We start from the raw sequence: 25,056 nt of genomic DNA, 5'->3' as shown, positions 1-25,056 counted from the left end.
TCATGTCTGCTGCCTTACCACTCTGCACCAGTATAATTGTTGGTTAACAACCTTCGCCTGGAAAATCTGGATCGCTGCTGGCACAGACTGGTTCCCACTACAGAAGTGAAAACGTGAGACCGCTCTTAACTGGCTCTTTGCCACAGCAAGTGCAGAATTCCGATCCAAGGACCAATTCATTTGGAAGTGAAAACAAACACCCAAGTATTTTAAACATTTAGCTTGCTCCATAGGATTTCCATCCACTTTCCATAGGCTGCATTTCCAGGCCTTAGAGAAGATCATTATCTTCGATTTCTCAAAATTGATAAATAGGCTGTTTTGAGAACAAAAGGATGAGAAGGCTGAGAGAAGACGCATGAGCCCAATCTTAGAGATGGAAAGAAGAACTGCATCATCTACATACAACAAGAGAGGAATAGGATGAGAATTTAACCTAGGTGTGTGACCTTCAGATTCAGCCAAATGATTAGGAAGATCCGCTAAAAATAGATTGAATAATGATGGAATCAAAAGGCATCCTTGTTTTACTCCTTTAGTAACCGGGATCTTTTCACTTAAGGAACCATTACTGTCAAACCTCACTTGACAGCTGTTTGAAGTGTGTAATTTATGAATTAGGAAAAGCAAACGCTTGTCCATTCCCAGAGCAGCTAATTTATTCCATAATAGGGATCTATTGATGGAATCAAATGCTCGTAAATCGATAAAAGCTGCATACCATTTTCCTCTTAGATGTAAGGAGTACTTTTCTGCTAGAAAGGATAATACGAGACAGTGGTCAAGTGAGGTGCATCCAGAATGAAATCCTGCTTGTGCTTGGCCTGGTAGATAATTAATAGTCATCCAGTCTAATAATGTTCCAAGAGGGTGAAGAGTTTGTGGAAGATTACAAGATGTATGGAGGAGAACTTCTACAGATGGCGAAAGCCCTCAAGCTTGATGTTTTGACTTCTGATTCCAGGCCCAAGGACAAGACTCTCAGCCGACTTTACTCAATTACCCCTTTGGTGATTGCTCTTCCGATTATTCAAGGCTTCAAGGACCTCACCATTCCTGTCTGGAGCAAACCTGCCTCTGTGCAACCTGTACCTAGGAAGTTCGAGTCACTCTATCAAACCTGACTCAAGTACCTTTCCATCCACCCCCCACACCTCTTCCATTATTGAAGACATGCAGTTGAAGAGGAAACCGGGTTACCATTCTTCTCTGATAGATTGGGAAAGCAGAAGGATCGACACGCTGGGTAGGAAAGTTTATTCGTTTGCTGCTTTGATATTTCGTATTACAAACTACCAAGCTGTTGTAGGTGCATATCAACTTAGCCTGTAGGAAACTCTAGAACTCTTACCTGTGGGGGCCTGTGACTTGTTTCCTGGTCTTCGTGGGGCTCATGCTCCTGTCTTCCTGAATCAACATATTTTGGCAGATCATTAAAACAATTTTTGAGCATCAGTGGGGCAGAGCTCCTCCTTATTTTTCTATTCCCATGCGTAACAGCCTTCCATTTAATACCCTCCTGTGTTCGGTGCTCCAGTGTTTGTTTTGATAACATTCCCTCCTCCTGCACTTGCTCTCTCAAGAGTGCTTTATGAGTTCTGTCCATGAACTCTTCACCCTCCTTTATATTGCAGCGTGTTCAAGTGTTTCGCTAATCCCCGTATCTTCTCCTCCAGTAGAGCCACTAATTTACACTTGCTGCATGTGTAAAAGCTGTTCCCGCAAGGTAGTAAGACAATCATGGCCCAGATGGAACATGTCACTACCTCAGCTTCTTCAGTCCATGCCACCTTGATCAATCCAAAACGTCTTAAACAGTCCTTTACTTATTTGAATCCTTTGGCTTGAACTGCCAGGAAAGAGCCAAGAGCCCTTTAGCTCTTGCCCTTTGACTCCTTACAAAATCTTCTGGCTGGATGGAAAAAGTTGTTCATTGATGTCTTGTGTGCAGGCACACATTCCCTCCCACCTGCCCCACTGAGCGGCAACAGAAGGGTGGGGCCCTCTGCCCTGAACTCACGTGACTAATAAGCGGGAAGACCCGGGCATGTGCAGTCACAGGTGGAGTGCCCTCTTTGGGATTTTTAGCTTTGGAAAGGTTCTGAGTGGCAGGCCTGCTCAAGCACAGTTCCAATGTGTGCCTGCACACAAGACGTCGATGAACAACAGTTACAGGTAAGCAACTTTGTTTTCCACATCCATGGTGGCTAAGAAAGTATTCTCTTCAAGGTTGTTCAAAGACTGAATTTTCCTCCGAAAGTCAGTGATGTTGCGAACATAATTTGGTGCGTTGATGGCATGGGGTCTTAGAACAGAGTCCCTGATATTATCCCTGAGACAATGTAGATTCTGCTCTCTACAGCATGTGTGAAATGAAGGCTTATATTTGTACTACACTGCCTTATATTTGCACAAGATTTTAAGAAGCATGGGAAACGTAGGCCATTTTTCCCAAGTGCCCTTTTAGCCCTTCCGAATGTACAGTACAATTCAGGCCCTAGGAGGAGTCTGTGAAGGCCAGGATTTTAAATGCCACTAAAAACTGAGGTACTGTACTGTGGAGTACTGTTTGTATCCCAACCTCCAGCTGACGGGCTCTAAGTGGCTCCTGAAAACAGTAATTCCTGCTTGAGGTAAATAGTAAAGAAACAGTAACTTTTATTAACTTTTTCAATAGAATAAGATTGTCAAGTAAAAGGGGGGGGGGGTTAAGGAAGGAGCTGCAGCTTAGTAGTAGAGTCTTTGCTTGGCATGCGGAAGGTCCCAGGTTAAATCTCTGATGTTTCCTGTTAAAAAGACCAGGCAGTAGGTAATATGAAAGACCTCAGCCTGAGACCCTGAGAGCCATTGCTAGTTTGAGTAGATGATACCAACCTTGACAGACCAGTAGTCTGATTCAGTACAAGGCATGTGTTCAAAGAACCTTGAAACTATATATATAGCATTTGCTGGGCTCACAGTTATACACGAAGCTGCCTAATACTGAAACATAAACATCAAGGTCGGTATCATCTACTCAGACTGGCAGCTACTCTCCAAGATGTCAGACAGAGGTCTTCCATGTCACCTAGTGCTTGTTTAAAAAAAACAACAACCCGGAGATGCCAAGTATTGAAAAGAGCAGAGCTTTTCTTTGTACTCTGCTTTACTACCTGAAGGAGTCTCGAACCAGATGCAATGAATGAATGAATGAATGAATGAATGAATGAATGAATGAATGAATGAATGAATGAACGAACCAATTAAGCAAGAACAAAATTAGCCCAGATTTTCTGGAATATGTAAGTTTTATATTTGTTCTAAAAATGTGGTGAATAGACCTGGGCCTCCTCAGGGAGTGGATACTTTAGTTTTCCATGCCCATTCTTGGCGACTGTTGTTCACCAAGACAGAGCCAATTTGGTGTAGTGGTTAGGAGTGCGGACTTCTAATCTGTCATGCCGGGTTTGATTCTGCACTCTCCCACATGCAGCCAGCTGGGTGACCTTGGGCTTGCCACGACACTGATAAAACTGTTCTGATCGAGCAGTGATATCAGGGCTCTCTCAGCTTCACCTACCTCACAGGGTGTCTGTTGTGGGGAGAGGAAAGGGAAGGCGACTGTAAGCTGCTTTGAGCCTCCTTCAGGTAGAGCATATAAGAACCAGCTCTTCTTATTATTCTAACTTTATGCAAAGAAATGGCTTAGTTTGCAGAAGAGCAACCCAATCATAGAAAAAAAGATCCTCACTGACTATCCGCCCTGCCACTGGAATGCTGTTGACTGGTCTGGTGTGTATAGTAGACAGTGATTAGCAAGAGCAAACCCTACAGCAGTGTAGATTGAAATGAGATCTTTCACCGCAGAACCCAGAAGCAGAGTCTTTAATCTGTGGGTGCTGTATTGAAGTTCCACCTCTTCACTGATTTAATTGAGGAGGAAATCACTGGGATGAATCCTACCTTGGCCTGGAGGAACTTCCTCTAGCCTAAAGAAATTCCTCCCAGCCTAAGGAGCCTTCCTGCAACTTAAGTGGCTCCTCTGCCAAAGGAAGAGCCCCTCAAGTTGGAAGGCCACGACACTTTGCTTAGTAGAGCAGAAACGGACAGGCCTGTCTCTCGCATTATTATGAGGTTGCCCCTGCATGTGTTCGTCACTCTTGATTTTTGCTTATTTCAAATCTTACAAAGCCATTCTGGGTTGAGGTATCACATAGGAGAAGTGTTTGCTCATACAGATAATCTTTTGATTCCATGTCAGCTCTCTTAAAATCATTGTCTTAATATACGAGACTTCCTCCTCTCTGCTCCCTCTACTTTGGCTTCCCCCCTTTCTCTGGGATTTTCCACTCCTGTAACAATGTAAAATCACCAGTAAGACAGTGGCAGTGGCAGAATGGCAGAGCACTTATATAATTTTTAATATGTTTTATCATGCTATGGTTTTATACGTTTATGGTTGCAAACCACCTCAAGCCCGCTTGCAGGAAGGGGCGGACTAGAAATTAAATTACAAATAAATAAATATATGAAGTTTGAATAGGAAAGCTTCATTAAGTGACTGGGTTTTTCAGACCCTGCATGGACACGCCTGTTGACAGCTGCCCGTCCTGTTTTCTTTTACTGTCCAGAATATGAAGCAGTAAGACAAATGTTTTTTGAGAAAACAGATTTCAAAATATTAATCCTTCCTTGATAATATAAGACTGAGATTACTTCTGAACAGTTTATGCCAAATTTTGTTGTTGACATATCAAACTTTTTTCTTACTGTCTTTTTAAATTTGTGAAGTGATAGGTATATGGCTTAAGAGCTATTAAACCTTAGTAAACCTGAAACTAACAGTTGCCCCTGTAGAATTTCTGTGCTGTAAACATAATATAAAAGCAATACAGCTGCACATGTTAGGAAACCATTTGATTGACACCAACTTTATTACAAGTGATGATGCAAGAACTATATTTCATTTCCATATCAGGTCTCTCTTCAGGCTAAACAGGTTGAAATACTTTCTTAGTTGTTGAACTGGTTGAGGGTTACATGTGGAGTCCACACTCTAAGGCTGCTATATTTGGCTGGGAAAAGAAACCTAAATAATAATAATAATTAAAAAATAAATCTTCAAAGATCAAACTGGATCCAGGGACTATCTATTTTACTTTTCCATTTTTTAAATGTATAGACATTTCTAAATTTCTAATCAATTATATCCCAAAGAAGTCACGGCTTACAATCATTTACATCTTTTTCTTCTTCTTGTGCCATAAATGTTTTCCTACTGTTCAGCCATGGTGGTTTGTGGATTCACATGTCGGATGTATGGTTGTCAGCCATTAAAACCAGAGGATCCCTGTTGGATAGGTGCCCTCTCATGCTGGACCTTTTGGCAGAGAAGCACACAGCAGGATTCTCCAATATCCATGGCAGGAATAAGATATATTTGCTGGCTGAGGATTTTGCCAATACGAATCCCTTGCAGGACTCAAACCAGCCATAACATATCAAAGAAGTGTTTTATCCCCTGTTAAAAACCTGTAAACATTTGTTCTATACAACTGTGTCTCTGATTAAGATCTGGATGATCAAAATGCATTAGGTCTGAACTTGTTGGCATTACTGGTGCACTCGCTGAGATGTTTCATGTGTGCCAAATAGATATTCTTTTGTAGTTTTTAAACATTTTGGAGCTCTAATAATAAATTGTTTATATTTGTCTGCATTTAGTTTGATCTCTAACCTTTTTGGTTCTTGCCTGTTTTCCATCTTTGTTTTTCTTTCCATCTATGTTCCTGGTTTGTGGTTCCATCTCTTGGATGTCTGGCTGTTGGTTGTATAAAGGAGGGACAAACAAACAAAAGCAACAACAAATAACAGTGGGAATAATTGTTCAGCCCAAAATCTCCCCCCCCCCTTGCTTGCCATAGCAAGTGATCAAACTGCTGCGGAACAGCTAGTGACAATTCATAAACAGTCATTATATGCAGCCTAGTGACTTGCCTCATTTCAAATTATAGGGTCTTTCCCCCTGAAAGTCCATTGAATTGTCAACTAAAGAAACAAGATGAAAATATTCTGTCCCAGCATTTGTTTCACTTCCTGGCAACAATATCACCGTGGTTCAATTTTAATGATAACAGATTGTAAAATGACTGTCTTTACCGAACAGCCTAGTCCAGAAATTACAGACCTGAAAACACATCAGGAAACAGCGGGTGCACTTAAAGAAGAGCCCACAGTTGAGCTTTTCCACCAAGCTGTTTTTATCATGAAGGTTCAATCCTCAGAAGCTCCAGTTAAAGATCTCATGTAGTCAGGCTTGAAAATACAAGAGAGATCTTGGACAGCTGTTGCCAATCAAATTAGGCCACATGTTTGCACAGGTTCTGTATAAGGTAATTTCATATATTCATAAGCTAATTACCATTGTAGAATGTGTATGTATAGTAGACTCCATATAATCCTCTTAATGATTTGGACTTCGTGCAGTAATTTGTGTCTGAGACAGGGAAAGAAAATGCTGTGGTTTGTTTTGAATGAATGTACCTGCTAAATAAAGCCAGTGTTGTGTCTTAGATAGAGTATCAGATTAGACTCAGAGACCCAGGTTCAGTTTCCCACCCTGCCAGGGAAGCTTGCTGGGGGACCCTGGGCTCTCAGACTAACATATCCAACAGGGTTGTTATGAGGATAAAATGGGGTACAGGAAAACAAGGTAAGCCTCTTTGGGTCCTTTTGGGTGTAAAATAAATAAATAAAATACGTTAATTCTTTTAGTCAGAGCAAGAAGAGGAATTGGTTTTTATACCCCAATTTTCACTACCCGAAGGAGTCTCAAAGCAGCTTACAATCACCTTCCTGTCCTCTCCACAACAGACACCCTGTGAGGGAGGTGGGGCTGAGAGAGCCCTGATATTGTTGCTCGATCAGAACAGCGCTATCAGGGTTGTGACAAGCCCAAGGTCACCCAGTCGGCTGCATATGGAGGAGCGGGTAATCAAACCCAGCTTGCCAGATTAGAAGCCACCACTCTTACCCCTACACCACGCTGGCTCTCAAGGCAACTGGGGCAATTTGTCCTGGGCCTATACACCAAGGGGCTCCTGCTTCAGCTCCCACATATACTTTTGGCTCCTGCCCCAGCCTTATCATTTTAAACAGAATACCAAGCATTCCAGTTAGCAGAGATTTCATTAGAAAGAGGAACTAGTGTACTAAACTGTAAGACAGGGGAATTTTATTATGCAGTTTTTAATGTACCTATTAATCATGCAATTTTGAATATTTTTAAATTTTATATCGGTTCCCAGTGATTTTTGCTATCTGTTTTATCTGGCCGTAGTGCTGTATTAAATGAATTTGATTTGATTTGAACTGTAGGACGACACTGGTCTCAGCGTGTAATTTTGACATCGTGGGACCTGTCCCAACCATGAGGAATAGCCATCTTTGCCATGGGAATGAGGAGACACAGCCCCTTTTCTTTAAAATAAAACATACAAGAATCCTTGCACCTGGCCCTCCCAGTTTTAAACACTCACTCATGGGTCCATGGAGGGGTAGTGGCAGGGGGCCTCAACATTAGAGATGGGCACGAATAAGGAAAATTGTGTTTCCAAATCAGGAGATCTGTTTGTTGCCTGGAGATCAGTTATAATCCCAGGAGATCTCCAGTTACCCCCTGGAGATTGGGAGTCTTATATAGAGATAAGCTTTAGGATGCTTAGGGCTAATCCTGCGTTGAGCAGGGGGTTGGACTAGATGGCCTGTATGGCCCCTTCCAACTCTATGATTCTATTCTATTCTATTCTATTCTATTCTATAATCCCATGGAAATGAGAAAGTGCTTCCCCCTCCCAAAGTATAGCTGCCCTACCTTATAAACACGACTACCCTCACTGTGTTCACACACTTGAGGTATTTAAAGGCACTAAAGTAGAATTAAGTCTGCCAGCAGATAGGCCTTTTTCTCCCCTTCTCTTTTGGAATGCACAGCTCTTGAACCATCATGTACCTGGGTCTTTTTGCTGCTGTTGTGCCAGTGTGGTTCAAGAACAGCTGCTGCATGGGCCACGGGCAAGCAGGGGGAGGACAAGTTCACTGTTTGTGTGTGCTTCCCTCTTTCCATGCAGCTGCAGCCTGGAGTGCCGGATGGCTACACTGCAAAGGCTGTGCAGACACAGAAGGGCAGGCAGGCAAGCAGGCAGGCAGGATCATGGCAAATGTCCAATGATCAGGTCCCCCCAGTCCCTCTCCTTGCTGCCTTACAGGGGCAGCTGCATGGTTGTTGCCAGGTTGCGGGGCAGCATAGGTTGTTGCCCCAGTTATCCCATAGCTAAGAATCCCAGTGATAGAAGTCTGTTTAGAAATGTACAGGTAGATGAGGCATTATAGGGTAACGAAACAGATAGGCAAAACCAGGTTTTCATTTAGTAACTAATCCTCCTGAAGTCCTAACCAAGTTCTTTAGGCAAAATCACAATTCCAGCTTTGCTTTCTCTCATAGTTTGCCCTCTTCTAAACTGCTTCTGGTTATACCCTTGTGGGCTGGTGTGACTCACATCCCACATTAACAACCGGGTTGAATAGCAACCCAGATCTAAAATATTATAATGAGCGATTCTTGCCCTCCAACATTTCCGGTGAAAACTGAGATATTCTTGTGTACTTTTAACACTTCTGTTGATGTGCAAACTCCAAAATACATTGTGATGACTCTTCCCCTCCTCCTGGACACTCTCTAAATACTGGCTCACACAGGGCTTAGTTATTTATTGTGGATATAGACCAGAAAAACACAACAGCCTTATAGCATGCCCTCAGCAGTTCAAAATGAATACTTACCATAGTGTCACTGAACCAGTGCAGGTCCCCCATCTCACTGATGATCCCTAGAGGTGAGTGGGAAATTACTCCCTTTGCCTAATTCCCCAACTTTGCTGAAAATCTGTTTAGCACCTATATGGCTGCAGATGAGCTGACCACAGGTCGGGGGGGGGGGCACATGTCACTAATAGCATATAGATTGCTTGGTGAGCTGTGGCAGATCTGCACAGGCCTGCAGCTTCCCATCCCTGCTCTAGACTGTCCCCAGATTACTGTGGATTACTGTCTCAGGTCTTTTGCAGGAGATAGTAACATTTAATCTGGCGTGTCTGTGTTCAGATTCTCATATTTGTTCAAGCTCTGCTGCTTCTGAACTCTAAACTATTGTGGGCCTTGCTAGTTTTGAGTTAAAAGAAGGCATCCTTATGGCGGTGGCATGCCAGCAACAAGAGGGAGGAAAGACGGAAAGGAAGTGGCTAGACATATGCAGTCCTGTAGCTATTTAGGGCCTGCCAGTCATCTCATGGGAGCTGCGGCAACTTGGCATACATTACAGCAGTTAGAACAGGCTAGTAACAGCCAGGAAACATCAGGGCTGAAAGGACTGCATGGGAAACAGGCGTGAGCTAGGCAGAGATGGCTAGCAGAAACTCACGGGACTTTAAGATTAGGCTTGCAATCTCACTTCCTTTAGAAAGAGAGTTTGTTCAGTCTCTTTGCCATCTCTGTGTTACGTCTTGATGTCTTAGGTGTGCATACATTGGCCTCGTGGAGCTGCAGCCAGGGCCTCCGATGACTCAGCAACTGGGGTGTTTCCTCAATGGGGGATAATTGTCAAAAAATGGTCACCCAAAGGCTGTGTTCCACTACTCATCAGCCATTGGGGAAGCTGGTCCTCACACCCTGCCCAAGTAAGAAGGGAATGAAAACGTGTGACAAAATGGCAGCTTGAATTTTGAAGCAAACCTCACCATTAATTGAGGCATGTCAGGGATGCAGGGCATCTCCATCTCAGGTGAATCTAATGTGGGGCGGCAGATCTACCCGCTGTAAGGATATATCCTTGTTTTCAACTGTATATTTGTGCATAGTGGTCTTCTTCAGGGATCTCACCACGAAAGAGAAACATGGCTTCTGGATCTTCTCATTGTTCAGGGAAGTGGGAAGCCAACAGGATGTAGAAGGGTTGAGGTTTCTGAGGGTGGGCTATCTTTGTCTTGGGGAAATCATAGATCATCTTGCTTATACTCCAGTTGTCCCTACCAGAGAACTCAGGTCAGTCTTCCAGCATCCCTGATCTCCAATTTTCTGCTCAGAACATCCATGTGGTAGGTTAGACTGAGGAAAAATTCATTGGCCAGTGAGACTCGTGGCTAAGAGAGGATTTGAACTCATTAATCTACTGAAAATCTGAATTTTCTCCTAAGATTAAAAAGTAACCTTAATTTTTTAAAGTTAGTCAGTATTTTCTAAAATTATGCATATGTTTAATGTTGTGGAAGTCTGGGGTATGTTTCATCTTTCTAACATGGCTGGAAGATCAGCTGTAAGGTGTGCCTCCTCCTTGTGAAGTATAGGGCGGTTATTTTTATGTGACGATAACTCATCTAAACAAAATTAGCATGGGCGAATGTTGAGCGGCATCACAGCACAGGAAAAGTACTAGGAACTTTCTGCTTGTGAGATAGCCTGCACATAAAGTGGGTTTGGGAAACCATCTATATTTTATGAGCATATAACATTAAAAAATTGCCATCCAACATGTATTGTTATTAAAATATGCCCTAATTCAATAGGCCCATCACCTGGTTATTCTGTATTACTTGTTACACTATGTAACAACTTGTTACTTAGAACATCATTCAAATACAACACTGAAACTGACACTATTCCATGCTTTTGGAATGTACCTCTCTTCTTCCAAAAGCTAATAGTCCCTTTTACTAAAGTGGGGAAATGGGGCCAGCTGCCAACAAAATAGGATTGTTTGCACAATTGGGAGAACTATCTAGGTACGATTAAAAAAATATCAGGCTACAAATTCTTAAAGAGATCCTCCCACCACAATATAGTATACTCTGAATATCCTGTTTTTTCCCCTATAAACAGCACCCCAAATAGCTTATCACAGTTCTCTACCCCTTCATCCTGGTGACAACCACCTTGTGAGGTAGGATAGGCAGAGATTCCCCCCAGGCACATCAGCTCCCTATTTATTTCATGTATTTTTAGCCCACTAGTCTTTCCCATCTGGATCTAAGGTATACTACAACATGCAATCTTTAACACTCTGCTCTGTTATATAATTGTAAAAAGCCCTCCTGGGCAGAGACTGTCCGGGTTCTGCGCATGTTCAGATTGGCCTGGACCCACTGGCACCCACCCCCAACAGCCCAACCAGGCTGCATTTCCTGCCCCTAAGTGTCACGTCCAACAACTCTGCTCACTTTACCTCAGGCCTGCTGGGTGACTGCGGACCATTCCCAGTTCTCTCAGAGCCCCATCTCCCTCACAGAGAGGGTAAGGGAGGGCAATTTTAAACTGCACAGTGGTTCTCAACCTTCCTAATGCCACAGCCCTTTAATACGGTTCCCCTTAATACAGGCCATTCCCAGCTGTCTCAGAGCTCTCTCAGCCCCACCTCTTTCACAGTGTGCCTATTGTGGGGAGAGGAAGGGATGGCTTTTTAAACTGCTTAGAGACACTTGAGGCCTGCTGAGTGACTGCGGGCCATTCCCAGTTCTCTCAGACCTCTCAAAGCCCCACATCCCTCACAGGTTGTCTCCTGTGTTTGTAAACCGCTTTGAGACTCCTTTGGGTAGTAAACAGCAGGGTACAAAAATCCAGCTCTTCTTCTTCTAAGGAGCAACTGTGAAAGAATCATGTGGGCACATAACATTTTATCAACAGTAAAAAAATGGAGACAGAAAGAACAAGGTGGACACCTGTGTACTGTGACTATCCCATGTGTATTAGGGCAGGGGGACATTTCGGTGCCTGTGGCTTAATTCACACAAGAAGGGAAATGAGGTTGAAGGCAGAACTGGGAGGAATTGGTTGCCATGTAATCTTCCTCTAAGAAGAGTCTCCAGCCTGATTTTCCCTTCACATATCTGGAAAACTTATCTGTAACCACTATGCCACAATTCCCAAAGGTCAGTCCTCTCCCACACTCAACTAACATTCCAAACCACAGGTTCTTGACATCCATCTCTCCACACCCATGCCCTCATTTGTCACCACACCACCACAACCTCCCCCACAAACAACTCACATATTCAACCCTATGTCTTTACAAACTGGTCAACCCCTCTCCTTCCTCTTCCCAATCTTAATCACTCTCTTCCTTTCTACCCCCCTCTCTCTTTGCTATTTTCCCCCCTCCCCCCTGCTAGCGCCCGTTGTATCAGCTACAATGGGCTTTAATTCTAGTATGATATAAATTAGTTTAAATAAAGCCATATACAAAACGTCTTTGGTTGACATTCACCAAGTTAGTCCATCAAAGATGAGGCCCTAAACTAAGAGTCAAAACTCCTTTGCTTAGACTCCCAACCACACCCTGGCTTTAAATATCTTCTGTAGGAGGGAGGAAGAGAGAAACAGTCAACTTGTACCTTACTGCCTGACAGCTATCCTCTCACAATTCCCTCTCCTGCTGTTTTGAAAGCCTTTCAAATTACCTGGCACCTTGAACTGAAGCTGGAAATCTGTGCAAAGACTTCAAAATCAGAAGAATGTATATATAGCTCAAGATGGTATACGGACTACTGTGTTGCAGACCAGTCAAAGTTTCTGAGCTGTCATCACAGACAGCCCTACATACATTGTGTTGCAATTGTACAGCCTTAAAGGTATCATAGCATGGATCAGAATGACTAGAGTTTCAGTAAAGACATAATTTCCATGCTATTAAATATAATTGGGGGGGGGGGGTTTAGCTACCATGGGCAGGTTAATGCAGAAACACCCTTCCCCTACACTTTCAAACTGCATGCCAAAGAGAGTAAAAATAGCCTCTACAAAGTTGTACTGCTCACATTTAAAAGCTACTTCTGGCTCATCCTCCCCAAACCTCAGCTGCCAATGTAATTGTGTTCTTGTATTAGAATGTTGATGTTCAGAGCTTAGGTCAGGGTTTTTCAACCATGGTTTCATGAAACCCTGGGGTTTCTTGGTGTCCCTGGAAGGGTTTCTTGAATGGGTGGGAGTTAATTAATTTTTAATATATTTTTTAAATTTGTTAAACCATTATCGGCAGATATGACTATATGTGTCACACATGACCACATGTCAACCTACCTTAAGGCTGATCCTGCGTTAAGTCTCTTTCTTGCAATCCCTCATGGGTCTTCAACTTACATAGTTCTGAAATCCTGAAAATATACAATTAGTGTTCAGCTTGATCCTGACATTACCTAGGGATTTATGGCACAGACCAGGCTTTTTCAACCTTTTGACTATGAAGAAACTCCTGAAATATTTTTCGGGCTTTGAGGAATTCCAGAAGTGGTGACATATCCAGAGAAGTGGGCATGGAAGTAAGACGCGGGAGCCAACCAATGGATCATTTACCATTTCCATTGTTGAGAATAAGACTAGGCCTGCAGAGCAACAGGAAACATGGTCTCCAGTGACACCTAGTGAACTTCTGGGAAAGGCCGTGTAACCCCAGAGGAGCTCTTGCATAACCCCAGGGTTCCCCAGAATCCTGGTTGGGAATTTCTGGCATAGACAAACACAATGGTAAATTATAAAAGTACTAATTTCAAGTTAAGAGCTTTGAATTTTTTTTTGTGATGGAACATTAGTTAACAGTTGCTATGGAAGTTCATTGTTTATATTGTATGCTATTATGATGAGCTAATCTCCAACACATAATGCTTTCTGCATCTATTTTCATCAAGAGCTGGAGGGCAGTATCTCCCTAAGGAATGTGTTTATATTGCTGCAATTTGAACTTAATTGTATCATTTTTATAAAGTCTAATCATCCACAGACCAACCCGGGAGGATATTTAGGAAATGATTACTTAGAATAATAGAATAATAAAATAATAGAGTTGAAAAGGGCCTCTTGGGTCATCTAGTCCAACCCCCTGTACAATGCAGGACACCCACAACCCTGTCGCTCATTCACTGTAACCTGCCACCCCTGTGAACATTCACAGAATCAGCCTCTCCATCAGATAGCTATCCAGCTTCTGTTTCAAAATTTCCAAAGATGGAGAACCCACCACCTCCTGAGACAAAGTATGCCACTTTGACCCCTTAAAATATGGAGCTATCATAGAATACCACATTAAATGTGCAAGTCGCATACCAAGCACCATCCTGATGGCGCGGCCCATTTTCAACCTGGCACCCAGCAGCCAAGAAAAGAACTGGTTTGTATTCTGTTGCTCAGAAGCAGAGAGGAGGTGCTGGTGACTGGGATCAGAGGACCTCCAGACCCAAATAGCATCAAACTTTTTTGGCCTGGGCCTACAGCCAAAGGAAGCCCAGAACACAGGATTTAGAAAGCTTTTAAATATAGTGCAGTCTAATCAATGTGCATTCAGGCACCTCCCTATTCTCTTGGCATATGGCTAACCTATAGGATCATGCTTTCATAAATGTTTATCTAAAGTCAGATTTAAGGTTGCCAACCTGTAGGGAGTAGGTGCAGATCTCCTGGGATTACCAGTCACCTCCAGGCAACACAGAACTTCCCACGGAGAAAACAGCTACCTTGGAAAGTAGACTCCTTATGCTCCACTTATGTACCTTCCCAAACTACACCCTCCTATGGTCTCACCCCCAGAATCTCTAAGTATATCCCAACCCAGAACTGGCAACCCTAGTCACATATTAGGCCCAATTCAGCAGATTGTGGATCTCTTAGATTTCTTGTTTTTTAAAACTCAGAAGTAGCCTCTGGGGTACTAATTTGAGCAGAGAAGTGCCCCTGGGGTAAGGATCCCAGCTCCCAGATCTATAATGTGCCTTTAGAGCCATATTTGGTTTCTTGGGACAGGCAAGTGTAGGTAGGTGTATGTATGAAGACAGGTACAGATGGTTTCCACACTAAATGTGCAGCAAGACGTATTTTGTTCATTAAAACAGATTGCGCGGTTAAACAAGCACAGATTGAACATATGTAAAGAAAAATACCACAAAATGAAACTAGAAAATGGGAGTACATTAATCAATGCAGTATTTATTTAACAAAATACATCCTGCTGTCTATGGTGGCTTGGGGTGTTTATAAAAGACAGCATACGCTAGCACTACAACAATTAAGACATACATAATAGCAGTCAGATAAAACTACTCCACAATATCAGATTACCCATTGTCAACAGCCCTCCTGCATAGGGCAGTCTACATAATTTCCAGAACCAAACCAATGTGGGTACCATCTTGATCTCTATGTGAAGGCCATTCCAGATTTCTGGTGCCGCACCAGCCAAAACTGACTGAGATCAAGGCTGTGGCATATCTACTAAATTGTGCAAGGGGACAGTCAGAAGGGAGCTCTACATGGAACTAATTTGACCAGGTTCATACCAACTGGGTCCCAAGGTGTGCAAGACTGTTAAGGTAATTTTGAATTGGACCTGCAAGTATATAGGTTACAAAGGGAAGTGTCTTAAAATTGGAGTCACATGATTATATCTCTGGACTCAATAGATGAGCATCTGTGTTTTGTACCAATTCAGTTTTCAGATAGTCCTAAAGTATTGAGTCTCAACAAAAAATGTCGACTATAAATGAAATAAGTAAAGGACAGCCCCATGTCGAACACTCTGCAACAGTAAGGTTTCAGAATTACAAAAGTGTTGACCAGCACATTAACAATGCTGACAGTCATCCTTGCAGAATCCCCGACCAAGTCGTCCTCCGCCTCAGAGGGGAGTTGTGCAAGTGTAAAAATTAGTTTAAAACAGCCTGCCTCATATGTTCTTGCTTTTGACTATGCCCGAGAACAATGAATTCTAATCATAACATTATTCTTTGCCTTTGCATGAGAAACTATCCTGTCCCACCTTATGCAGGTGCGCAGGAATTCTGTATACATCAGAGGTTGTTTAAATCAGGCAGAGATAAAGCAGAGAACCTTGTTTGTGGCTGGAGGCCCAGGACATTTAAATTATTCAGTTTTATACTTGGCATGCAGAAATATGGTACAGTTTGGAAATTGCTTCCTTCATCAGCAAGCCAAGCCTTTATTAGAGACTCTCCTATCTGTATTGTAGAAGATAAGACATACTTTGAATTGATTCTGGAAGAATTTTTGGAAGAAATGCCTTCTGATTTCAAATTACAGGATAAAATGATTATACAATCATAATAGGCGGAAAGCCACAGTTAAAAACAACTTCTTAAAATTCTACCGCCACAGTATCTACCAGTTGCCAATCCATAATTTCTCATATTCAGGGGATTTTGCTGCAAGAAGGGGCCAATTCAGTGGCCCCAACTAAATGCCTGATGGAAGAGCTCCATCTTGCAGGGCCTTTGAAGCTGGGCTAGCTCTTGAAGGGCCCGCAGCTCTTCCAGATCATTCCATCAGATGGGGACCAGGACTGAGAAGGCTCTGGCCCTTGTTGAGGCCAAACATACCTCTTGAGGGCCAATAGCTTGGCCATACTGATCTCTTCCACAACTTGAAACATGGAGAAAATATTTACTTCAACCATTCTGTGAAACGAAGAAGCTTTCATGTTATTTTTAGCAATGAAGCTTGGTTAAACATACACACACCACGACAATTCAATCCCTCTGTTTCTAATCCCCAGTAAAAGCCACAGAAGCAACTTGTCTGTGGGGAAAGGAAGTTTAAAGCAGTAACTGCACTGAGCCAAAAAGTAAGCTACGCCTTTCTTGCAAAACCTGATAAAGAGCATAGCAGCACTACAAGTATGAAGTCTTATCTTATGCATGATTTCCCATCAAGCACCGGCTTGTTCTATTCCACTTGGCAAGCCAGTAGTGACTAATGAAAACTAAAATTAGAATTCTGCCCAAGGGACACTGAAGTCTAACACAAATCTAATATTTTCCATTAGGCTACATGCCCAGGATGAATCACGTCTATGAATCAGCAACTGGCAGCCCAGTGGCTCAAACTTGCTCCCAGGACTTCCTTTCTGACCCTCTGCATAGCCCGTAGTCCAAAGGTTTTCCCTCGCTATGCATTTCAGCACCCTCCATCAACAAGCAGATGTGGACCAATCATGTTTTCCTGCCAGTGTGAACAGCTGCAGTGTGCAAGTTTCTGTCAGAATCCTCCTGTTAACTTTAAAATAGAGAAGCTTCAACTTGGAATCCCACAGATCCCTCACTTAGCCATGTCAGACAGAAAAGGAATATCCTTTACAATGGTCCCAGCTGTTCGGATCAGCAGGACTCTGGTGATAGAGGAAGGCCTGGAAATAAGTCTGATGTCAGCATGAAGGATTAAAGTAGATAAAGCACTGCAAGCAAAATGTTCAAGGAATGAGACAGCACTGCACCTTGCACATGTGCTGTCAGACTGAACACTGATGGCTTTATTTGAAATCTTCCAAATGTTTCATCTGGTTTGTTTACACTGCGATGATATTAGCTCTCACAACTTTATCAAGAGTGCCCTGTATTTTCAGATGTTTGTAATATCAGAAGCATACCTTTGAAATCCACCCATGGGATGACGCAACAGTTTTCTGAATCAGTGATACATTCTGGTGAATTGGCATTTCCTACGAGTCTAATACAATTTAATCTGTTTGAATTCAGTTTGGGTTTGGGCTTATTTTTTCAACTTGAGACAAGGGTCAGATTTAAGATTTCACTTGCAGAGAACACATTTCTCAGGAAAGCCTAATTTCTGAAGTCTAAATTGCAACGAGCCAACAAACAAAACCCCCAGTCAACTTGAGTAGCACTTGTGCCAGTCATTTCTGACCCTAGCAAGGTTATTAACAGAGGCCTGCCATCTTTTTTTAACCACAGGGATTTATGCCTGACCATAAATACCCAGTAAATTGGCCCATTCAACTGTTTGAAAGAATAGCTACTCAGTGTCTCGATTGCTGAAGCCCAGCCAGGACTGTAGGTATTTCTGAGAACAATCACGCAAAGTTTGAAACACTGGGGTTGCAGCTGCCTCCCTGATTTTAGAGTACAGTATATAGAATCCATGCCACTGGCTGAATAACTCATTCATAGGTGGATACTCTGCTCCTTGGCACTAAAACCACTGCCAGAAACACTAGCTGTGATTTATCAACATAGAAACATCCAGGCAAAGGCACTTCTGTTTTGCCACATCAATATGTCTGTTTTCCCTCTCAGCCAAATTCAGCAATGATGTGGTAACAGTGCCCATTTAGGCAAAGTCTGCCTAAACTGAAACATCAGGACTGTGTATATCTTAACTGCTCCAGGAATCAGACTTGTATCAAAGAGCACATCACATTCCAGAACAGTTGGCTGAGAAAATGCTGTTAGTACAAAAGCTCTTCAACTGGAACAAGGGCATTATTAAGAATACGGATACGGATACCAGAGGACCACTGCGAGGACAAGAAAGTAAAATTATAACAGATGAGAGGGCAGAACTGCTTAACTCCTATTTCTCCTCAGTCTCCTCTTGTGAGGGAAATAGTGCTCAGTGTGGCAAAAACATAACACAACACAGGGGATGGGAATAGTGGCCTAGGATCACTAGGGGCAGTCCATAAATACCTATTTATTTAAATGAAACAAAGTCTTCTGGGCCAGATGAATTGCATTCAAGTGTACTAAAAGAACATGCATAATCTCTGAACCTCTGTCCATTCTTTTTGACACTTCTTGGAGAACAGGTGAGGTGCCGGATGATTAGTAAAGGTATCCCCTGTGCAAGCACCGGGTCATGCCCTCCAACGTTTTCATGGCAGACTCAATACGGGGTGGTTTGCCAGTGCCTTCCCCAGTCATTACCGTTTACCCCCCAGCAAGCTGGGTACTCATTTTACCAGATGATTGGAGGAGGGCAAATGTTGTCCCCATCTTCAAGAAAAGGAAAAAGGAAGATCCAGGTAACTATTGACCCGTCAGCTTGACAACTGTAGCTAACAAAATTTTTGGAACAAATCATCAAACAGTTGGTCTTTGAGCAGCTGGAACAGAGAGCTGTGACTTCTAAGACTCAGCATGGGTTTTGCAAGAACAAGTCATGTCAGACCAACCTTAACTATTTTTTTGAGAAATTAACTACCTTGCTGGATCAGGGGAATGCTGTAGACATAGTTTATCTGGATTTCAGTAAAGCTTTTGATAAGATTCCACATGCTATTCTTATTGACAAGCTGGTAAAATGCAGTATAGATCATAATTTTGTCAGGTGGATCAGTAACTGGTTAACAGATTGTACCCAAAGGGTAAATGGTTCAGCATCCTCTTGGAGAAGAGTGACAATTGGAGTGCCCCAGGGATCTGTCCTGGGACCTGTGTTGTTCAACATATGTATAAATGATTTGGATGAGGGATTAGAGGGGATACTTATGAAATTTGCAGATGATACTTAACTGGGAGGGGTAGCAAACACAACAGAAAACAGAATCAGAAGACAGGATGATCTTGATTGGCTCGAGAATTGGCCTAAACTGAATAAAATGAAATTCAATAGGGACAAATGTAAAGTTCTGCATTTAGGTAGGAAAAAACATAGACACCAATATAGGATGGAGGATACTTGCATTGGCAGTAAAAAGGTAAAGGTAAAGGTATCCCCTGTGCAAGCACCGAGTCATGTCTGACCCTTGGGGTGACGCCCTCTAGCGTTTTCATGGCAGACTCAATACGGGGTGGTTTGCCAGTGCCTTCCCCAGTCATGACCGTTTACCCCCCAGCAAGCTGGGTACTCATTTTACCGACCTCGGAAGGATGGAAGGCTGAGTCAACCTTGAGCCGGCTGCTGGGATTGAACTCCCAGCCTTATGGGCAAAGCTTTCAGACGGCTGCCTTACCACTCTGCGCCACAAGAGGCTCTTTGCATTGGCAGTAGCATGTGCAAAAAGGATCTAGGAGTCTGGGTTCTCCATCTTTGGAAATTTTTAAACAGAGGCATCTGATGGAGAGGCTGATTCTGTGAAGGTTCAAGGGAGTGGCAGGTTATAGTGGATGATAGGGTTGTGAGTATCCTGCATAGTGCAGCGGGTTTGACTACATGACCCAGGAAGTCTCTCCCAACTCTATGATTCTATGCTAAGCCGTCTTCTAAGAGCACCCATTCTGGAAGAGTCTTTACCATTCAGACGAGTCTGAAGGACTCAAATCCTTACTCATTAGGCTTTTAAAGGAAACACATTGCATTGGGAGTTAACAAGAAGTTCCAGATGGTTGTTTTCTCCTCCATTTTATCAGTTTAGGTGAGAGAATGACAGCCCCAAGGACACCTGATGAACTTCATGGTCAAGTGGGGATTTGAATTGAGTACTCACCATTGCTAGTGCAGTGTTCTCTCTGCTACATCGGGCTAGTTTTCTCCACTTAAAATACTTTATGTTACTTTCCCACTACTAACACGGCATTTACCAACTGACACAAATAATCCACTTACAGTGTCATCTAGTGGTGGCTTTAGTTAACAGCACTAAAAACAGATCATGAAGCACTATTTGAAAATAAAAAAAAATCTTTAGGAATCTGACAAGCAGACTGTTCAGGGCTCTTTATTCAAAACCAGCCACAACATATAAACATAATATACTTCTTAAAGCAGTGTAAAAGGCCAGCATAAATGTAAGCATCTAATTTTTATTATAATTATTTAAATTTAATAGAATACAAGAACATCAGGCCACAAAGGAAGCTTCAAATACTGAAGTGGAGTAGCTTCATTCTTAAGGGAAAGCATTTTTTTAGCATTAAGAATTTTTGTCTCTAGGTTTCTACTTACTTTTCACATTTGTACTGGCGGACTGGCTTTGAAGAAGCTGCTGGCAAGTTTCATACAATTTCCATAAACTAAGCATGCAGTTCAAAAGCACCACTGAAAGTGTTATGAATAATAAATGCTACATCCTCCAGTGAGTGCCTTTCCTGCCTTCCAGAAAGAGGTTGCCAGTTGAAATGAGTACTTAGGACCAGACTAACACTGAGAAGAAGCCTTATGAGGAGAAAAAAATCTATGGTTTGATACACATGTGACTGAAGCAATTTTTCTTCCAGTGTTATTTTAAAGAAAAGCTCAAACATAAGAGCTTCTAGACTTGATAATTCACCCACAGACATAAAGACATGTGAATCCAAAACTTCTAATTGTCATAATTGTACACTTAACAAGGAGTTGTCTGGGAAAAACAGACTGCTTAGAGCTAAACAAAGATTGGACAGGTAATTTTGAAGACAGGGCTGGAACTCTGTGTGAAGAAGGGAAAGCATTGCAAACTAGCATAGAATTCATGGTCTTATACTATTTGACTTCAAAGGAATTGCCCAAGAAGCAATGATTTTTAACAGGAGGAACCGAATATGCATATAGAAAGCATTTCAAAAACTGAAGAAAGAGAGCTCTGGTAATTTGTACTTAGAAACAAAAGGGAAATAACTCAAAGCAGTATCTATTACCTGAGATCACTCATTTAGCTATTTCAGGGAATGGTTCAGACATCATTCCAAGTACTTCTAGCTCAGTTAGGACTCAGCCACACACAATGATGGGAATAAAAGTCAAATAATTTGTTCTAAAGCAATAAAAAGCATGAAATACGCCAGACTATGAAATAGAATAAATAACACAGGCATCATAGAGGGTTACCATGTTTTGAAAAGCAATAATAGGGGACATATTTCCTGACTGATTACTTCAAACAAGTGATCACTATGAAAAACCTCATTTTAAATACCCCTACCATTTAAGCTGTGGCCATTGGTACTAACCTTTCAACCCCCAAAGAGGACATTTTCTTAAAAAGAGGCCAAGAGAGGATAGACAAAACAGCAACAGTATGGAATTATGGTCACTGCAGGTGGGCAAGTAGTGAGTAGGGTTGTGTCCTTCGACTGCCCTAGTTGGGAGTTCCTGCATTGTGTGGGGGATTGGACTAGAAGAACCTGGAGGTCATTTCCAACTTGCTGATTCTAACAACAGGATACCTGCCTGTTGAAGATACCAGTTGCCAATTGAAATGAGTGCTTTTAGCACTAGATTAGTAGAAAAGCCTGTTGCCCGACCTGGGCAGACCTACTGAGGCATGGTGAGGCTGCAGTGCTGGTGGGGGCTGCCTGCCCTCCCCCACCCAGCCCACAGTCCCAGGCCCTCCCTCCCAGTTCCTGCTTACTAAGGGCTGGCACTTTTTCCACGTTGAAGAAGTTGTTTGGGGATGCGGCCAGGCTACCTGATTGGCTGTTCGCTGGACTGACAGCCAATCAGGTGATGAGTCTCAACTCCTTCCACCACCCCATTCGGGCTTTATTTATGTTACAGATACAGATAATATTGGGGGGGGGGGGGCAAACAACAAAATCTATGGATAAGCACACCTGATCAGATTGCCATGGGTAAAAGATACCTGAGAAAATATTTCTACCCTATGTTCAAAAGGAATACTTCCCACATTAAAATGCACAGACATCCCACTCCCGGCCATCAGGTCCTCCTAGGGACAGAGGGGACTTTAAAGGCACAATATTACCATCTCCCCTTCCCAGACTCTCAATGCATCGATCCCCTGTTGTGGAGTGACTCGAAGGGGCAGCTGGGGGGGAGAACACGACTCGAGCAGAAAAGTGGAGTTTGTGAGCGCCTCCTTCCCCTGGCTCTTTCCTTTGCTGACACTTGCAAACGCGGCTCTCTCCCAGCCGCGCAACGAGCACCTGCAGGCTTCCCTCCGACGACGGCTGCGCCTCATTCCTGTTTTCCCCTCCGTATTCGGCCGCCTCCGTCCCCCAGAAGGAAAAACACCTGCTTGAGCTACCCCCCCCCCCCGGCAAAGTCCGGAAGAAGCTTGGCCCTCTCCCGGCGCCGTAGCCGCTCCGCGCTTTCCCCACGGCCTCCACGTTGGCCGCGCGTGCGCACTGAGGCCGCGCGTTCTCCAGCTGCCGGAGGGGGAGAATCCACCGCGGAGGCGGCCGTCGCTACTGCAGCTGCTGCTGGTGGGAAGGGGGCGGCCGGCGGGGTCATTATTAGCGGCGAGCGACGTCAGCGGCCAGCAGCCCCCCCCCCCCTTGGACAGAGGAGCCGCTCGAGAGGAAACGGCGGGAAAGGCCTCATAGGGACAGACAGATAGACAGACCCCCGCCTGCCTTCCTTCCTCCCCTCACGCGGCCGCCACCATGTTCAAGAAGCTGAAGCAGAAAATCAGCGAGGAACAAACGCCACCCGCTCCGCGGAGTCCCGGCAGTCGCCCCCCGGAGGTACGGGAAGCCGCGAGGGGACGGCCGAGGGACCGTTCCGGGGGAGGGGGGAGGAGAGCTCACTCCCTCCCTCCGCCCGAGGGGCTGCGTGGTCGTGACGTAAGGCGGTAAACATTTCCCGCCCCCTCGGCCTCGCGGTCGCTTTTGGGGCGGGGGGGAGAGCCGCTCGAGCTGTGGCGGGCCTTACCTGGCCTGCTCGCGAGGCGCGTCCGTCTGCGGCGGCATAAACAGGGGGAGGCATGCGCAGTTTGGGCAGCGGACTGGTTTGTGCTGCCGGCAGGATTTGGGCCCGGCAGCACCTGGAGGTTGGCAGCCCCAGGGAAACCGCGCGCCGTTGGCGTCCAGGGGCGCCTTTAAGACCGACGAGGTTTCGTCCTGGTAAGCGGGAGACTCTCCCACTCTCGCACACGCAGGTGGGACGCAGAGAGGGAAGGGTCTCACTCCTACCGGAATTAAGCTTCGTCCGTCTTAAAAGGGCACCTGCACTCAAGCGGTGCTCTGCAATTGGTTCCAGCCGTCTGGGTTGTGCTGCGAGACGTTCTGCTGGGCTTTCAAGTACGTCGAGGTTTCTGTTGTGCTTTAATGCAGCGTTGCCTCCCCCCCCCACCATGTCACTGCAATGTATAAGATGCCACCAGCCTTTATGCATGCTATCAGAAAGTAGCTCACAGTAACACCTTTAAAACCAAAAAAGGTTTATTCAAGCACTCAAAAGCTCACACCTTGAATAAGTAGAGGCTGGATAGCCATCTGATGGAGAGGCTGATTCTGTGAAGGCTCAAGGGGGTTGCAGATTATGGAGGATGAGCGATAGGAGTGTGAGTATCCTACATAGTGCAGGGGGTTGGACTAGATGACCTAGGAGGTGCCTTCCAACTCTATTCTATGAAATCTTTGTTAGTCTTCAAGGTGCTACTGGATTCTGATTTTATTGTGCTACTTCAGACCAACACAGCTACTCATTTGAATCTAGCTCGCAGTAAGCACACCCTGTTGTGATTTACTTTTGAGTTCCCACAGAAGAAAAAATACCAGCCTGTGTCACAAGTTATCCTTGTTGTGGTAAGGACGGTATGTTAACTTCTGGGCTACACCCCTGTTTAAAATGCATTAGGTTCAATTCCACGTCAGTAAAGTGAGGCATCAAGCGTGCAGAAGAAGCTTCCTTTTTTTGAAATAGTTCCGGGTGAGAGGTAGGAGCGATGAAAGAGAGAGTGGAAATCATAGTTCACGCTGGGATGGGCAAGGGTGGGACTGGAACTGCAGCACAGGTTGACTGTAGCGTTTTAGCTTTTTAATGGCTCATATATTAGGCTCAAAGTTCATCAGAGAATAGGTGTGTGGGTTATTATTTGTTATAAATCTCTGCTTTCTTGATGGTTTGGCAAATTTTTTGGCCCAACTGCACCTGTGACTAGTGTTTCTGTTGTGTTTCTTTTTGAAGGGGGGTTACCTTACAAAGTAGCTATGTAGGGAAGCTGCAGTTTGGTTCAGAACCATACAGTTCTGGGGGGGGGGATAATTCTCCCTTGTCTCCTGCATCTTGTCACAGATTGGAATTGTTCCATTTGCAGTCAGCCTCACTAGGTTAAGAAGACAGGCAGCCTTCATTGGGCTACTTAGAGTCTCAAGGAGACTGATTTCGATGAGAAAGAAGGTGTGGTGGAAGAGAGTTGCATCCTTTTTTTTTTTTGCCTCGCACTGGTGGCTCCAATCTGAATTGCCCATTCCTCACAGCTGTTTTAAAAGAAAAATGTTCACCAATGGATTTCTTGACTACAGAAGTAACGTCACATGTATTCTTGTATTTGATATGGAAAAACTTTTATGCCCCCATTTCTCCTAAAGCGTACAGTTTTAAGTTATCACCTTATTAGAATCTGTGCTT

General features: G+C 43.8%; 1 protein-coding gene and 2 long non-coding RNA genes across 5 annotated transcripts in view; 2 read left to right on the top strand and 1 right to left on the bottom strand.

Moving 5' to 3' along the window:
• The window catches only part of LOC143820741 (uncharacterized), a 34,131-nt gene extending 16,571 nt beyond the window's left edge, over positions 1 to 17,560 (top strand). The window contains exon 2 of the long non-coding RNA XR_013225488.1: positions 16,853 to 17,560. This is a non-coding gene — a long non-coding RNA (uncharacterized LOC143820741). The remainder of the gene's footprint in view (positions 1 to 16,852) is intronic.
• Positions 4,895 to 23,610, bottom strand: LOC143820740 (uncharacterized). The gene is made up of 3 exons (XR_013225487.1): positions 23,356 to 23,610; positions 13,105 to 13,178; positions 4,895 to 5,800 (listed from the first exon to the last, which is right to left on the bottom strand). It is a non-coding gene; the product is annotated as an uncharacterized LOC143820740 (long non-coding RNA).
• The window catches only part of GOLGA4 (golgin A4), a 58,112-nt gene continuing 55,884 nt past the window's right edge, over positions 22,829 to 25,056 (top strand). For 2 of the 3 annotated variants that reach the window (XM_077303897.1, XM_077303903.1), the window contains exon 1: positions 22,829 to 23,168. In XM_077303897.1, coding sequence (XP_077160012.1) covers positions 23,088 to 23,168 — 81 coding nt within the window. In that variant the 5' untranslated portion in view covers positions 22,829 to 23,087. The remainder of the gene's footprint in view (positions 23,169 to 25,056) is intronic. The other variant, XM_077303898.1, reaches the window with a different exon arrangement.

The sequence above is a fragment of the Paroedura picta genome, chromosome 11, assembly GCF_049243985.1.
Source record: "Paroedura picta isolate Pp20150507F chromosome 11, Ppicta_v3.0, whole genome shotgun sequence".
Taxonomy (NCBI): Eukaryota; Metazoa; Chordata; class Lepidosauria; order Squamata; family Gekkonidae; genus Paroedura; species Paroedura picta.
The sequence above is the reverse complement of the archived record's forward strand: the minus strand, read 5'-3'. Positions and strand labels throughout refer to the sequence as shown.